A 16,944-nucleotide genomic window follows, 5' to 3' on the forward strand; every position below is an offset into this window, starting at 1 on the left:
CAACTGGCAGTTTCCCTGGGTGTTGTTGGACTTGACGTAGAAATTTCCCAAAAGGACTGAGAGAGCAGAGAGACAAAAATGGCAGTTGGGAGTGCAGTTCCTGAGGGGTTTTTGAAAGCCCACGTACAGGACTTGTCAGTGGCTTCAGAGCTGGTGATGTGGTGGCCTGCAGTGGCCAGGAGTGTATTTGGTGTTGGAACTGCAGCAAGGACATCCCTGAGGAGCTGTTCAGGTACCTTTGCAATCCTCTTGGGTTACTCAAGGTTACTTAGTGGAGTTACCAGAGCCAGTGTTGGTCATGCCTGAGTTCCCTCCATAATCTGGGAGCAAAAGGAGCTCAGAGAGGAGGGGTTGTACCTTTCTGTCTCAAGTTATGGAAACCCCACTATTTTCAGTTGTTTCAACTTACTATGTTAAATATTTTGGGAAGTGAGGGGGCAAAGGGCAGGGGGGATGTCTCAAGCTCAGATTTGGATTTCCTGTATCTGTCCCTGGAGGAGAAACTTCTCAATAGGTGCAAACCCTCATGCCAAAAATGGCATGGAGCTGTGCCAGGGCTTGGGATGGATCTCAGGGCAAGGTTCTTCCCCCCGAGGGTGCTGGCACTGCCCAGGCTCCCCAGGGAATGGGCCCGGCCCCAAGGCTGCCAGAGCTCCAGGAGCGTTTGGACAGCGCTCTCAGGGATGCTCAGGGTGGGGTTCTTGGGGGGTCTGGGCAGGGCCAGGGATCCCTGTGGGTCCATTCCAAGCTGGGATATTCAAGGATTCCATGCAGTGATCCTGGAACCTGCCAAGTCTCCAAACAGCTCATGGCATGGAGAAGGCAGGTCTGGAGTGGGAGGATTCCCAGAGTTGTGTTGATGCTGTTGGATCTGTGTAAGCACAGGAATCAGGATGGGTATGGACACACTTCCATGAAATTGAGCTGTTAGGGGGGGAAAATAGAAGTTGCTCCAGCTTTCTCTGCTACAGCCAGACAGAAGGAAAGGGCTGGTGGGAGTTCACAGCTGAGTCCTCTGGAGAGAAAGCAGGAGAAGAAGAGGCAAAGCAGGAGAAGCAGCTTGTTAACTGTTTTCATTAAACTTTTTAGCATCTGCAAGATGATCAGTTGAGCTGTCAAGTGAGAGGAGGGGAAAGAATTAAGGGGACAGTTCCTGGTGGCTGTTACCTTGCTGGAAAGATCCCACTGAAGTTTCAGGTGCCCTTTTCAGTGTATCAGGATGTGAAAATCTCTGTCCATAGAACAGTCAGCAGCTTGGAAGTTCAGGGCCAGCCCATGTGGGTTTTTTTGGGGCCACGGAGAAGCAGGAGTTAATGTTTCCTGGGATCTGAAATGGGAACAGAGTGGGTGGATTGAAGGGGGGGTTTCTAGCCCAGACACTGATGGTTCTTGCAATTAAAAACAATCCCAAGCCAAACGATTGAATTAATCCCAAAGACAGTGATTGGGAAAGACAATTATGTGTAAATGGAGAAAATTAAACTTGAGTGTTGAGCTGTGGAATGGGAATGTCTGGGTATGTGGGGTCTTGGGTGAGCTGGGAATTGGTGTGTGTTTTTCCTGGGAAGGAGTGTGCTGGGCCAGCACGGCCGGGGAAGGTTGGAGGCAGCTGCTTGGCAGTGAGCCATGGTGGGGGACATCAATGGCAGCAGGGACCTGCTGTGGTGTGGGGAAGGTGATTGGGGTCCCTGGGCTCGGGGTACCCAGGCTGCTGAGGCGTTTGTGGCTCTGCCAGGCAGAACCAGGTGACGCTGCTGCTGAGCATGAGCAGCAAAACTGGGGGTTGGGACTGGATGGTCCCTTCCACCCCAGAGTGCTGTGGGACCCTGTGGAATAACCCTGTGAAATAGAAGCTGAAGATCCAACCGTGGGGGGGAAAGGCGGGTTTTTTGTTTTCTTAAGTTCAGTAACTCGGCGAGGAGGAGGAATGCAGCGGTCCCGATGCGGGGCTGTGCCATAGCTCTGTCCCTGGAAGGGTCGGTGCCGGGAGGAGCTGCCGCGGCTCCGGTTCCTGCGGTGCCGAGCGGTGCCCACTGACCTGCTCGCTCCTCTGTGCCGAGCGATGGTGGCAGCGTCCCCGCCGCTCCGATTGCCTCCCGCCTCCCTCGCTTTCGGCGGCGTTTTCCAGGCAGCTGAGCCCCGGCTCCGCGATGGGAGCAGCCGTGTCTGAGCTGCGGATGGGGGAGGGCGGCAGTGCCGTGCGCCGGGGATGCTCGCGGCCCCCGGGGATGCTCAAACCCCTCGGGATGTTCGATACCCGCCCCCCCCGCCATGGTCGGGGTCCCCTTCGGATGCCCGGAACTCTCGGGCTGCTCAGAACCATCTGCCATGCTGGAGTGCCCTGCAGTTTTAGGAGACCCTCCGGGGATGCTCGGATCTGTCCTGGGCTGTTCGGAGCTCCCTTGGGGTGATCAGAACGCCCCAGAGATGCCTGGACCCCTCCATGGTGCTCGGACCACTCCCATCCCCCTGCGATGCTCAGGACCCCCCTCCCCCCACGCTCGGAGCCCCCCGGGGTGCTCGGACTCCACAGCCCCCCCCCCCAAACGCTCGGGGCCCCCCCCCAAACTCTCGGTCCCCCCCAAACTCTCGGACCCCCCCAAACGCTCGGACCCCCCCCAAACGCTCGGGGCCCCCCCCAAACTCTCGGTCCCCCCCAAACTCTCGGACCCCCCCAAACGCTCGGACTCCCCCAAACTCTCGGACCCCCCCAAACGCTCGGGCCCTCTCCAAACTCTCGGACCCCCCCAAACTCTCGGACCCCCCCAAACGCTCGGTCCCCCCCCAAACGCTCGGACCCCCCCAAACGCTCGGACCCCCCCAAACGCTCGGACTCCCCCAAACGCTCGGACCCCCCCAAACTCTCGGACCCCCTCAAACTCTCGGACCCCCCCAAACTCTCGGACCCCCCCAAACGCTCGGACCCCCCCAAACTCTCGGACCCCCCCAAACGCTCGGTCCCCTCGGGCCGGGCTGGACTCGCGGCTCCGCGGGAGGGGGGCGGGGCCAAGCAGGGCGTGGCCCGGTGGGCGGGGCTCCGGCGGGGCGGGTCTGTGCCGGTGGGCGGGGCCTGGGCGCGCATGCGCGTGGCGGGCGCGGCCCGGCCCATCGCCGGGCGGGGCGGGGGGCGCAGGGAGGCGGCGGCGGCGGCCCCGGGCAGCGGCACCGCCCCGGCCCCGGCCCGCTGCGCTGCGCCCGCTCCGCGCCATGCCCGGCTCCATGTACCAGCCCGAGCCCGGGCAGCCGGCCCGCGGCCCGCCGCGCTGCCTCACCCTGCTCAGCCCGCCGCCGCCCGCCGGGCAGGACCCGCCACCGGAGCCCGAGCCCGGCCGGGAGCGGGAGGGGCCGCCGGGGCCGCCGGCGCAGGGCGAAGCCGCCGCGCTGAGGTTCGCCCTGGACCAGCTCTCGCTGCTGGGGCTGGAGGGCGCGGAGGAGCCGGCGGGGGGCGCGGGGCCGGGCGGCCTAAGGGAGCGGGAGCGAGGCGGCGGCTCCCCGGTGCCGGCCCCCGCCCCGGCCGCGGGCGCCTTCGGCAGCCTGGCCCCGCCGCTGGGGCCGCCCGCGCTGCTGCCCGAGCCGCCGGCGAGCAGGAAGAAGAGTGTGAACATGACCGAGTGCGTGCCCGTGCCCAGCTCCGAGCACGTCGCCGAGATCGTGGGCCGGCAAGGTAACGCGGCGTGGGGACACGGCGGGACACGGGGACCCTCCTCCCTCGCGCCCGCCCGCCAGGATTTGGGGCAGTTTCGGGGCTTTGTCTCCGTGCGGAGGCGGAAACTTAACGGCGACAGATCCCGCGGCCCCGAAAGTCGGCCGCGGGTCCCGGGAGCTGCGCTCCGCGCCGGTCCCACCGAACTGCCTGGAAATAGCGAATAAACTCCATCGGGCCGGGTGGGAGAACGCCGGGTGCCCACGGAAAGTTCCCGGGAGCCACGCGAGTCCGTGGGAGCTGCCAGGACACGGAGCCAGGCGAGAGCTTTGGTTTCATTGTAGTTGTGCCTCTGCCCCCTCCCCTCCAGCTCCGTATCTCAGACCCGGCGTGTAAACGGTGTCCCTTATCTCAGACTTCGTTTACAAATGCTGCTGATAAATCCGATAGAAATGGTCACTAACCCGCTCGTTTGTAGGTGGCCGGAGCTCCGCGGGCCCCTCGCAGCCAGCTGTCACAAAGGGACGCCCCAGCCCCCGCCGGGTGGGTGTGCCTGGAGTGGGCTTTGTCTCCAGGACATACCAAATAAACCAAACTTTCACCTTGAAAAATCAAAAAGAAAATACTCAGGGCGGAGGATTTAAGGAAAAAAAAAAAAGGAAAAGGAAGGGAGCTGCTGCCCGCAGGGATCCCGGCAGGAATCCCCTGGCAGGGAGTGTGACCTCCGGGGTGTTTTGCCCTTGTGGGCTCTGGCACCCCAGCCCTGCCCTCGTCCGGCGGCTCCCACCCCTCCCTGCCCGGGGGGCTGCGGGCCGGGGGTCGGGGGGCTTTTTTTCCAGGGGGGAAGCGGGGAACTGGGCAGCCTCATTGTTCTCTTTGTTAGCCAGAGCCATGCTGTGATGAGCGCGGTGACATCATGCTCTGCGCTTCCCATTGGCCTGCGCTGCCTCCCAGCCGGCCCCGCTTCCCGGCCTCCCAACTTTCCGTGCACCCCTCTGCGGTCCCGCCGCCCCGTTCGGGGGTCCCCCCGGGCTGCGGGACCCTCCCGGGCTGCGGGACCCTCCCGGGCTGCGGGATCCCCCCGGGCTGCGGGATCCCCCCCGGGCTGCGGGACCCTCCCGGGCTGCGGGACCCCCCCGGGCTGCGGGACCCTCCCGGGCTGCGGGATAATCCCGGGGCTGCGGGACCCTCCCGGGCTGCGGGACCCTCCCGGGCTGCGGGATAATCCCGGGGCTGCGGGACCCTCCCGGTCTGCGGGATCCCCCCGGGCTGCGGGATCCCCCCCGGGCTGCGGGACCCCCCGGGCCTGCCGGGCGTTGGGCAGAGCCGGGGGAGCGGAGCGTGTCACCGCTCCCAGGGATTCCCCCACTCGTCCCGGGCTGGATGGAGTCCTGGCTCTGCTGGCCTCACCGCCGGGCTCTGGGGAGCCACGGGGTCCGGCGGCTTGAAACCGAGCCTGTGCCCTGCTGGGAACCCGCTGGTTCTGCCGGGGGAATGGCTGCGTTTGGCCCGGGAGCTGCCGGTCGGTGCCTTCCTTCTCCTGGGTGTTTTGTTGTGGTGAGACCCCGGTGCTGCTCCTCCAGCACCCCGAGGAGTTTGGTGCACAGCCAGTACCTGCCCAAACACCTCGGTGGAGTTTGGGTGCTCACTAAGCTTCACGAGCTCATTAAACTTTTGAAAAAAATACTGCCAGAGAAATTATTATGTTGGCTTGAGGAGGGGTGCTTGAGGGGCACCGTGTGGGCTTGGAGATGACCTGGGGCCAGCTGTGAGCTGAAGCATCCTGCTGCTCTCTCCAGGAGTTTCCCCTTCTGTTTCCTGCCCCTCTCCTGGTCTTGGCCTGCTGGGATGCAGTGTGGTGACCTTGCACTGGATTTTTGTTGAGGGGCGCTGGGCACCCTTGATCACATTGTGGGATGGGTGATGATTGTGGGTCAGGCAGCACGGGCTGGCAGCAGTGTCTTTGTGCTCCAGCTGCTCTCCGTGCCGCTGGCAGCTGGATTATGGCAAGGATGTAATATTGCTCAGGCTACATCTGAGCAATACCGAGCTTATTCCTCAGGGCTCCCACTGAGCAGAGCCCCTCTCACTCACTCTGTGCTGCCTCCTGGGTCCTTCTGCTTCCCCATTCCCCCCCCAAGTCTCCCTCAGCTTTGGCAGCCCCCTGGCAGCAGGGTCTGGCGGTAGAGCTGAGCCTTAGGGTGTTTGGCTGGACCATCCTCATCATGGTGACAAAATGTGTGCTGCTGGTGACACTGCAGGGCTGGCTTGGGTCACCCAGACCATGTCCCCATCACTCTTGTCATTCCCTCACTGCCCAGCCTGGTTGTGACCCAGGAAGCAGAAATTTGTGGTGCCGTCACACCTGTAACATTGGAAGGGATGAAGATTGTGCATCTTGAGTGCCCTGGAAGGGGCTGGAGTTGGGGCAAGGCTCAGGATCTCTCCACACACACCTTGGGGCACTTTGGGACCTGTCCTGCTTTGCCCAGACCTGGCTGCTGGAGCAACTGGGGACCAGGGAGGTCCTGGAAGCCAGGACCAACACATGGATGTCCTGTCCTGGGCAGGATGAGATGGGACGAAGGCAGTTGGAGATGACTCCTCCTACTTCTTTTCTTCAGTTTCTTTCCTCCAGATAACCTAATTTAACCCTTTCACAAAGGAGCAGCAGCAGCCCATCAGGTATATCTTTGTTCTCTAAACCAAATTGGTGCTTCCTTCCCTGAGCTGGAGGAGTGTTTGCCATGACCCCACGTCCAGACTGGCATCGGTGACACCACGAAGCAGCAGCTGCCTGCCAGGATCTGCGGCTCCTCTCCCTGCTGCCCACATGGCTGCGTGGCCGGGCGGGATTCCCTGGCTGTGCCTTCGCCTGCAAGCCCGGTCATGACTCCTGCTGAGGGAGGAACCATCTCCAGAACGTGCTGTGGGCACCGATTGGAGCTGTGTGGGCTCCTCTTGCCATCCAGCAGAGAGAGCCGTGGGGATAACGGGAATCACCACACCAGGAGCACGGGGCAGGTGTTAGAGCTGCCCTGACTGTCATGTGGGATTGCTGGTGTGGATTCCTGCTGTCCCAGCTTTGGAGGGGCATTTCCAGCAGTGTCTGCTCTCCCCTCCCACACCAGGTGCCTCCTGTGGGATGAAGCCACAGCTCCTCTCCCCGTCTGTGACACTCAGGGACTGGCACAGCTCCACAAAAGGAGAGTTGCTGTTTATAGAAGATGCTGGGATGCTCAAAGGGTATATCCAGGGAAGAATGGCACATGGCACCTCTGGACTCTGCTGGACTCTGCAGCATTCCAGTGCTGAGAGGATGCACAGGGTGACCATGGGCGTGTCTGGGCCAGCCTGGGCACCTGTAACCTCGCCATGGATCACATGGGTGCAAGGAATCCTCTCATTTCAGAGCCCTGGGTTGCTGCTCTCTGTTGTCTCCTGCCCAGGTGCCGTGTCCTTGGAGGCACCTGGCACATCCTCCTGGCTGCCTCCTCCCAGCTGGGTCACAGCAGAGCTGGGAACTCCTGAGCTTGGTCACACAGATGGATGTGGTTGCTGAAGGATCTGCCTGTACATCTGAGAGCTGGCACTGGCTGCACACTGTGTCCCGAGGAGGAGAGCCCAGCCTCCCTGCCCCGCTCTTGCAGTGTCTGGAGAAGAAGCCAAGGTGTGATGTGCTCTCCTCTTGCAGCAGGGCTGCAGGGATGAGTTCATTCCTGTGTGCAGAGCTGGGAAGGAGCGCTCAGCAAGGGGAGAGGAGCTGTGATGGAGGTGCAGCGTTTGCCCCTCCATGCCTGGCCCCAGTCCCTGCCCTGTGCCAGTCACTGGTAACAAAGGGGACTGGGAGCTCCAGAACTCTGGATCAGAGGCTTCCCAAGTGTGGGAATGTGGGGATTCCCACACTCAGGGAACATGGGATGTGGCTCCTGCCTGATGGCACTGTCCTCCTGCCTGGTGCCATCAGAGGCTCCTCCAGAAAAGTTCTGCTGATGCTTTTTGGGTTTAACCAGCTCAGAGCTGGGCACTGCCAGCACAGACCTCCTTGGTCAAGCACAGATGCAGTCTGGGCAAGGGGATGAGCTGGCTCTGTCCTCCTTGTGTGCAGGAGGCACCTGCTGTGGGAGCAGAGGCTGCCCAGGCCGTGCTGGGATCAGGGCGTGGATGAGCTGTGTGGGATCTGTCACCTCCAGCGTGGTCACTGGAGCACAGAGGATGGAGAGGCTCTTCCCAGCCCTCTCTCCCAGTTTTCGTGGGCTCTTGCAGTGGTCTCAGCCCTGATCTGTCTGGGGCTTCCCACAGAGAGACAAATTTTCTTTGGTGATGCCACGTGAGGATGTCCAGGGAGAGCAGCCACCTTTCCTGGGGTGCTGCCCCCATCACCACATTATCCCAGGAAAAATTCCCTGGGATTCTGTTTCTTGTCAGAAATTACCAATGTCCCATCCCAAGAGCAGGTGGGATGGGTTCAGCCAGGACAGTTTTACAAAGTGGATGTAATGGGAGCAGTGTGGGATGGGGAGAGGGTGAAAGAAGAGGGGATGGAATTGAGACAGGTTTGGGAGGAGTGGGCTGCTCACCCCCCATGGGGGCTGTCCCTGCAGGCAGAGCTGGCTGTGGTGGCACAGGGGCTGTGACTTGGAGTTGGGGTGAGACCTCTGCAGTGCTGGGGTTTGCTGGCAGCCATGGGGTGATGAGTTTGTGCCCACAGGGACTCAGAGCTCCACCAAAGAGATGTAACAGCAGCTGAGCCGCTCTCGGGCTCTGGAGAGACCCAGGCTCTGTTCACAAAGGGCTCTTGGGGCTGAACCATCCCTGGGTCTGTCTCTTCCACCTGCCCCTGGTTTTGGGCTGTTTTTATTTGGATCTTTAAAGCTGCTTTGGTGGAGACTTGCAGCAGAGTCTGGCACTCTGTTGCCATTGGTGCTGCACAGCAGCCCAGGGCCAGGGGAATGTGTGGATGCCTCCTGCTGCTGCTGGGCTGAGGTCTGGCACTGCCTGGGCTGGGAGCTCACCAGCACTTCCAGGCAGCTCCAGGTCCTTTCCACAGCCCCCTTTGGCATGACCCTGACCCTGCAGCAGCTTCACAGGGATGTGGCCATCTCTGGAGAGGGTTTGCAGGGGCTCATCTGAAAGGTTTCCTACTGGTCTGAATCACTCCAAGTACAAGAAAGACGTGGAGCTGCAGGAGCCCCTCTGCTCTGCTTCTGGGAGAGCTGGGGCTGCTCACCTGGAGAAGAGAAGGCTCCAGGGAGAGCTCAGAGCCCCTTGCAGGGCCTAAAGGGGCTCCAGGAGAGCTGGAGAGGGACTGGGGACAAGGCCTGGAGGGACAGGACACAGGGAATGGCTCCCAGTGCCAGAGGGCAGGGCTGGATGGGATATTGGGAAGGAATTGTTGGCTGGGAGGGTGGGCAGGCCCTGGCACAGGGTGCCCAGAGCAGCTGTGGCTGCCCCTGGATCCCTGGCAGTGCCCAAGGCCAGGCTGGACGGGGCTTGGAGCAGCCTGGGATGGTGGAAGGTGTCCTTGCCCATGGCAGGGGGTGAAACAAGGTCAACCCTAAGGTCGTTTCCAACTCAAACCATTCCATGGTTCCCCCAGCTGCAGTTGCTGGTTAAACCCCCAGTTTGCAGTTTGAGTCCCTCTGGCTCTGAGGTTCCATCCCCCCGTCCTGAGCAGGGGCAGCCTGGCTCAGCTGCCTCAGGGGGTGCTGGAGGGCAGGGCTGTGCCCCCGCTGTCCCAGAGCCTCGCTCACTGTGCCAGGTGGGGTTAAACACTTCCCTGAGTGCCAGCCTGGGGAGGCTGCTCATCCTGCCCATCCTGCTCCAGCCTTTGGGACCTCTGCCTGGGAGTCCCTGCAGCCAAGGGCTGTCTCAGGAGGAGTTTGGGCCTGGGGACAGGGCAGGACAGATTGGTCCCCTGGTGTGTCCCGATGCTGGAGACTCCTCACAGGCACAGTTCCTGGTGCTGGTGCCAGCACATGGCCTCAGGCAGTGGCTTCCCTGGCCACTGCCTCCCTTCCCAGTGTTTCCTGGTGTGGCTCTGGGACAGCCAGGGGGTGACTCCACACCCCCACCCTCCCAGATCTGCCATCCTCCTCTCCTAGCCCTCCCTTGGGAAACCCAGCTCCCACCCCAGCTGTGTTTGGTGCCATTTGTGACCCTGGCAGCATCCAGCAGCCACGGGCTGGGGGCATTTTTCCTGTGCTGCTGGTTTGAGGAGGGTGGAACTGGCCAAGCCAGGCACCCCTTTGATTTTTATCCAAGGTTTTTGGCTTTATCCCTGTGAAGAGCTCACGGGAGCAGCCAGACAAACTCTTCCTCTCTTTGGTGCTGCCATGGCATCATTTGGGTCCCACTGGTGCTGCTGGTGCCATGGAGTGGGGAGGGGAAGAGCCGTGTCCCACATGGGATGTGGCTCCTGAGTGACTTCTGTGTGCAGCTCCTGGAGCTGCCAGTGGCTTTGCATCCTGAAACTGCCACTTGCTGAGGCTTGGGATGGATCTCAGGGCAAGGTTCTTCCCCCCGAGGGTGCTGGCACTGCCCAGGCTCCCCAGGGAATGGGCCCGGCCCCAAGGCTGCCAGAGCTCCAGGAGCGTTTGGACAGCGCTCTCAGGGATGCTCAGGGTGGGGTTCTTGGGGGGTCTGGGCAGGGCCAGGAGTGGGGCTCCATCCCTGTGGGTCTTTTCCATGTTGGGATATTCCATGATTCTGTGATGCTGCAAAGGATGAATTTGGGACCTTGGGCATGAGGCTGGTGCCCATGGGAGGGAGCAGCAGAGCCTCTTCCTGCTGCCTTGGGCTTGTCCTGGTTTGCCCAGCAGTGGAGCAGGGGCAGATCTTACAGCAGGCACCAGGATAAATCTGGGAGGGGAACGTGGGAGTTGCAGGTGCCTCTCCCAGGACAGCCCTGTAGGAGCTGGCACATGATAATGGCTTCAGTAAATGTCACCTTTGATGGTTCTGCCCTGCCCCAGTCCCTGGGCCATCGCTTCACTGTGCCATAAATCCACGTGCCAGGGGTTGGTGGTGCCGAAGGGCCTGGCTGTGGCACCCAGGGCAGCTCCTGCTGCTCCCTCACTCTGACAGTTTCTCACTTGTCATCCACGAGGCTCAGTGCCGTGGGAAGTGCAGCACACCTGGGCTGATCCAGGCTGTTCTCCCTCTGCTCTCCAGGTACTCCTGGAGACCCTGCAGTGATTTACCTGGCTGGGACAGACCTGACTCAACTTCCTGTGCCATTCCAGCCCTGGCTGAGTCACAGAACCCCAGAATGGTTTGAGGTGGAGGGGACATTAAATCCCACCCAGTCACAACCCCTGTCATGGCAGGGATATCTTCTACCATCCCAGGCTGCTCCAAGCCCCGTCCAGCCTGGCCTTGGACACTTCCAGGGATGGAGCAGGCACAGCTGCCCTGGGCAGCCTGTTTCACTGTGGTGGGTTGACTCTGGCTGGTTCCAGGCATTCACCAAAGCTGTGCCATCACTGCTCTCCACAACTGGGCTGGGGAGAGAAAATACAACAAAGGTTTCATGGGTTGAGATACGGGCAGGGAAAGATCCCTCACCCAGTATTGTCAAGGGCAAAACAGACTCAGCTTGGGGATACTAATTGAATTTATTACTAACAAAATCAGAGCAGGATCATGAGAAGTAAAATCTTAAAATCACCTTCCCCTTCCCTCATTCCTGGGCTCTCCCTCCGGCCTCCAGCAGTGCAGGGGGGTGGGAATGGGGATCACAGTCAGTTCATCCCACGTTGTTCCTGCTGCTGCTCAGGGAGAGGAGTTGGAGCTCTTCTCCTGCCCCAGTGTGGGGTCCCTCCCACGGGACACAGGTCTGCACACCCTGTCCCAGCCTTTGTGCCCCTCAGGATCACCCTCAGCAAACCTGCTCCAGCATGGGCTCCTCTCTCCACAGGTCTGCAGGTCCCTGCCAGGACCCTGCTCCAGCTCAGGCTTCCCCCAGGGTCACAACCTTCTTTGGGGATGTCCCTGCTCCAGCATGGGCTCCTGCTGGGGCTGCAGGGGGATCTCAGCTCCGGTGCCTGGAGCAGCTCCTGCCGCTCCTGCCCTGCCCTGGGTGCCTGCAGAGCTGCTCCTCTCACACCTTCTAACCCTGCTCTTCTCTAAACCAAATTGCAGCTGCACACGACCTTTTTTCCTTCTTAAATCCATGATCCCGAGGTGTCCATACCAGCTCTGCTGGGCTGGGCCTTGGCCAGTGCCAGGTCCATCCTGGAGCTGCCTGAAATTGGCTCTGCTGGAGACAGGGGAAGCTTCTGGCAGCTGCTCACAGAAACCACCCCTGTAACCTTTGCTGCTACCAAAACCTGGCTATAGAAACCCTAACCCTCCCCACCCTCCCAGCCAACAATTCCTTCCCAATATCCCATCCAGCCCTGCCCTCTGGCACTGGGAGCCATTCCCTGTGTCCTGTCCCTCCAGGCCTTGTCCCCAGTCCCTCTCCAGCTCTCCTGGAGCCCCTTTAGGCCCTGCAAGGGGCTCTGAGATCTCCCTGGAGCCTTCTCTTCTCCAGGTGAGCAGCCCCAGCTCTCCCAGCCTGGCTCCAGAGCAGAGGGGCTCCAGCCCTTGGAGCAGCTCCGTGGCCTCCTCTGGACTGGCTCCAGCAGCTCTGCATCTTTCATGTGCTGAGGCCCTTCAGCCTTCTGGGCCTCTCCTTCTCCAGCCTCACAGCTGGAAGAGCAGCCCTGCCCTTCCTCAGGGAGCGTCTGGGAAGAGGAGGAGGGGAAGGAGTGCCCTGAGCCGTTCACAGAGGAGCCAACCAGGCACTTGCAGCTGCTCGGCTGTGCCCGGAGGAGTCGAGCTGTTTATCCACAGGGATCTGCAGCAGCGTTTGCCATGGACAGGGACAAGCTCAGGGCTCCAGTGGAGCACCCCCCATCCCTGCTGGCTCCCAGCTTTGTGTTGGATGCCCTGCAAAGCTCAGGGGTGGGAGAGGACAGACGGGGGTCACTCACTGCTCTGTGCCAGTGGCCAGTGAGCTCAGCTCTGGGCACGCTGTGCCTGGTTCGTGGGGACTTCATTAAGAGTGGATGTAATTAGGGCTGGGGGTGCAGGGAGTGGGGCTGGGCTGGCAGCCACAGACTGCTCCTCAGTGGAGCAGAGCAAAGTGGTCCTGGAGGAGAGTTGGAGCCTTTTGCAGCCCCAGAGGAGAGTGGGAGCCTTTGGCTGGACGATGCTGCCAGGACCCACAGCTGGAGCCCAGCTGGGCCTTGCCCAGGGCTGTGCCCAGGGCTGCACGGTGCTGCAGCTCCATCTCACAGCCCCACAGCCAGCCATGGGCAGCTCTGCCTGCTGAATCATGTTCCCCCTGCAGGGGAAGCAGGACTTCCCAGGACAGGGAGAGCAGGAGCCCTGGGATCACCCCTGCCCCAGCCCAGGCACTGGGAGCCCTCCCGTGGGACAAGGTGGGGAGGGGGTGGCTGTGTCCCCTGCCTTGGGGAGGTCCAGCTCCCCTGTCCCTCCAGGAGTGCATCCAGGGCTGTTCCTCAGGCTCAGCTGGTGGCTCAGAGGTGTCAGTGGACCTGCAGGATCCAAACAGCTTTTCCCTTCCTTTCCATCTTGGCATCTTTTTTTTCCTTGTACCTCCTTAAATTCCTCTGGAGTGAATCCAGCTTCTCACCTGCTCAGTGGCCCTGATGGTGCCCCCATGGCTGCCTGCCTTGGCACCTCTGCCCACGCCTGTCCCAGCCCTCTGGAGCAGGCCTGCAGGACACATCCTGCTGATCCCCAACCCCTGAGGGTCAGAACAGTGCCAGGAGCTAGGAGAAGCCAGCACTGAGGCATGAGCCCCCATCTGCCTTGGAGGCTGGAGGGACTTCTCTGTCCCAGGCTGTCCATGCTGCAGGTGCAGAGGGACCCTCAGGTTCCTGCTGGTCCATCGTGTCCCCGTCCTGGGTGAGCAGAGGGTCACCGTGAGGCCTCGGTGGCGTTGTGTCATTTTTCCCCCTTCTCCTTGCCCTGCAGGCTGCAAAATCAAAGCCCTGCGTGCCAAGACCAACACGTACATCAAGACACCAGTGAGGGGCGAGGAGCCCGTGTTCATCGTCACTGGCAGGAAGGAGGACGTGGAGATGGCCAAGCGGGAGATTCTCTCGGCCGCCGAGCACTTCTCCATGATCCGGGCCACGCGCAACAAAGTCAACGGGCTGACGGGGGCCATGCAGGGGCCCCCCAACCTGCCAGGCCAGACCACCATCCAGGTGAGGGTCCCCTACCGCGTGGTGGGGCTGGTGGTGGGACCCAAGGGAGCCACCATCAAGCGCATCCAGCAGCAGACGCACACGTACATCGTGACGCCCAGCCGCGACAAGGAGCCGGTGTTCGAGGTGACGGGCATGCCCGAGAACGTGGACCGGGCGCGGGAGGAGATCGAGGCGCACATCACCATGAGGACAGGCTCCTTCATCGACGTCAACGCCGACAACGACTTCCACTCCAACGGCACCGACGTCTGCCTCGACCTGCAGGGCAGCGCGGCCGCCCCGTGGGCCAAGGCCCCCCACCCTGCCCAGCGCCCCTCGGCCGCGCTGCGCAACGACAGCCTCAGCTCCCTGGGCAGCGGCTCCACCGAGTCCTTCTACAGCGGGCGCGTGGCGGCCGCCAGCCCCACCAGCCCCTACAGCACCTTCAGCGAGCCCCCGGCCCCGCTGGGCTCCGACGAGTGCGACTTCGGCTTCGACTTCTTGGCCCTCGACCTCACCACGCCCACCACCACCATCTGGTCACCCTTCGAGCGCTCGGGCAACCCCCTGCAAGCCTTCAGCAGCTGCTCCTCCATCAACAGCTCGCAGAGACGCAACAGCGGCCCGGCCACGCCGCGCCACTCGCCCACCCTGCCCGAGAGCGGCGCGGCGGGGCTGGAGCACCCCTCGGCTCGGCGCATCCCCAGCGACCCCACCGGTGCCCTGGCCTGGCTGCCTGCCCAGGGCTCGCTCTCCTCCTTCTCCAACAGCACCGGCTACTCCTCCTCCTCCTCGCTGCCCGGCAGCATCTCGGCCGCCTCGGGCTCGCCCACCGACTCCAGCAGCTCGGACGGGCACCGCAAGAGCTCCCGGGAGTGCATGGTGTGCCTGGAGAGCGAGGTGATGGCCGCGCTGGTGCCCTGCGGCCACAACCTGTTCTGCATGGAGTGTGCCCTGCGCATCTGCGGCCGGGCACAGCCGCAGTGCCCCGCGTGCCACGTGCCCGCCACCCAAGCCATCCACATCTTCTCCTAGCCCGGGGGCTGGCCCGGCAGCCTCCCCCTCCACCCCAACACCACGGCGTTTTAAGGACTTTCTACTGTTTAAATCGAGCTTTTTATTTAATAACAGATGCGATGGGCGCACGGGGCGGGGAGGGGGGAGAGGCGGTGGCAGGAGCTGGAGAGGCGCGGCGGGGGCGGGGGGAGGCCGAATCCAGGGGGTCGGGAGGGTGGGGATGAAGGGGCCGAAGAAGAAGAAGATGAGGATGACGATGAGGAAAGAGGGGTGTGAATTCCACGAGGAGGAAACTCTGATGTTTACAGAATAGCTTTAACTCTTCACCTGGCTGTGGGCCTGGGGAGGGAGCCCGGCTGTTCTCCACCAGTCCTTCCCAAATACCAGTATTCCGTTTGCAAACTGAAATAACCAGAAAGAAAAGGTCCGGTTGCACTTTTTATTTTAGGACACACAAGGGTTGTCTTTTATTTTTTTAAAATCATTCTATTATTATTATAATAATTTTTTTGTGGTTCTTTTTGTATGTAGTTTTTTTTTTTTTTTGATGATTCTCAGTGGTTCTATAAAGATATATATATATATATATATTTTTTTTTTTTTTTGTAATGCAGGTCTATCTTGTATTTTGCCAATGTGAAAAATGCCCAAAAATGTGTGATGTGAGGTCAGGAGGTTGTGGAATGGAGGGGCACAGTTAACACACCATGTCACAAAAACCAGACAGATTTCTATCTCCACTTTATTTTGGGGTTGGTTTGGGGGTTGTATTTTTTTGATTGTTTTTTCTTTTTTTTTTTTTTTTTTTTGTTCTTTGGTTGGATTTGGGGGGTTTTAGTTTCTTTTTTGTTTGTTTGTTTTATTTTTTTATTTTTTACCTCTTTATGTATATGTAGGGAATTTATAGGAAAATATGTACTTTATTGAATAAATTTTAAAAACTAAAATATATTTTATTTTAAAAAGAAAATAACGGACCTTTAACCTTACATGGCTAAAGTACTGATTATATATTTGCTGAGCTGACTTGACGGTTATGAAAATTGTATCAAGAGTTTTATTTTTTGACTTCAAAGCCTTCTTAATAAAGACTTTTTACTATATATGAATTCTTGTTCTCACCACCGTGTCTCCTTGTCCGGAGCCTCTTGGTGCCCATTCCCATTTCCTTGGCCCAGGGAGAAAGGTGCCAGCCTGGGGGCAGGAGCAGGAGCCAGTGGGGACATTTGCCACCTCCCACAGGTGGGTTTGTCCCTGTCCAGGCTGGGTGACCCCGCTCTGGGTCTGGCCTTGTCCCCACAGATGCTCCTGCTCCAGGCATTGTTGGACAGTCCCAAAATCCATCCCTGTGCTGGGCTGAGCCCCCAGCGTGGGCAGCAGGGGAGGGGGGATTCTGCCCCTGTGCCCCTGTGCTCAGGTGAGACCCCACCTGCAGAGCTGCCCCAGCCCTGGGGAACAACATCAGGAGGACGTGGAGCTGCTGGAGCCAGTCCAGAGGAGGCCACGGAGCTGCTCCAAGGGCTGGAGCCCCTCTGCTCTGGAGCCAGGCTGGGAGAGCTGGGGCTGCTCACCTGGAGAAGAGAAGGCTCCAGGGAGAGCTCAGAGCCCCTTGCAGGGCCTAAAGGGGCTCCAGGAGAGCTGGAGAGGGACTGGGGACAAGGCCTGGAGGGACAGGACACAGGGAATGGCTCCCAGTGCCAGAGGGCAGGGCTGGATGAGATATTGGGAAGGAATTGTTGGCTGGGAGGGTGGGCAGGCCCTGGCACAGGGTGCCCAGAGCAGCCTGGGATGGTGGAAGGTGTCCCTGGTCATGGCAGGGGTGGCACTGGATGGGCTTTAAGGTCCCTCCCAACCCAAACCATTCTCCATGCTCATCATCCCTCACCTCACTTGGACACCCCTTGTCACTCTGTCCCCACCCTCTGGCCCCTGGTCACCAGGGCTTTGTTCTGGTCCTGCAGGGCTGGCCCAGCCACTCAGGCATGTGGGGCCAGCAGGGCTCTGCTGACAGCAGCACCCAGGGCTGTGGGGACACACGGGCAGGAGGTGGCCATGGCACACAGGGGCACCCCTGGAGAG

The 16,944-nt window shown here is 60.6% G+C and overlaps 1 protein-coding gene across 1 annotated transcript; it reads left to right on the plus strand.

Annotated features, from left to right (window-relative positions):
• The first annotated feature begins 3,111 nt into the window (after nt 1-3,111).
• On the plus strand, nt 3,112-15,033 carry MEX3D (mex-3 RNA binding family member D). The gene is made up of 2 exons (XM_058858715.1): nt 3,112-3,664; nt 13,631-15,033. Exons 1-2 carry the CDS (start codon nt 3,208-3,210, stop codon nt 14,881-14,883), a joined length of 1,710 nt encoding a protein of 569 aa, XP_058714698.1. The 5' UTR covers nt 3,112-3,207; the 3' UTR covers nt 14,884-15,033.
• The last annotated feature ends 1,911 nt before the right edge of the window (nt 15,034-16,944 follow it).

This window comes from Poecile atricapillus, chromosome 28, assembly GCF_030490865.1.
Source record: "Poecile atricapillus isolate bPoeAtr1 chromosome 28, bPoeAtr1.hap1, whole genome shotgun sequence".
Taxonomy (NCBI): domain Eukaryota; kingdom Metazoa; phylum Chordata; class Aves; order Passeriformes; family Paridae; genus Poecile; species Poecile atricapillus.

Coding starts and splice junctions, on each gene's coding strand:
- MEX3D (XM_058858715.1), top strand. CDS start 3,208: ATGCCCGGCTCCATGTACCAGCCCGAGCCCGGGCAGCCGGCCCGCGGC. Junction 3,665..13,630: donor CGAGATCGTGGGCCGGCAAG/GTAACGCGGCGT, acceptor CTTGCCCTGCAG/GCTGCAAAATCAAAGCCCTG.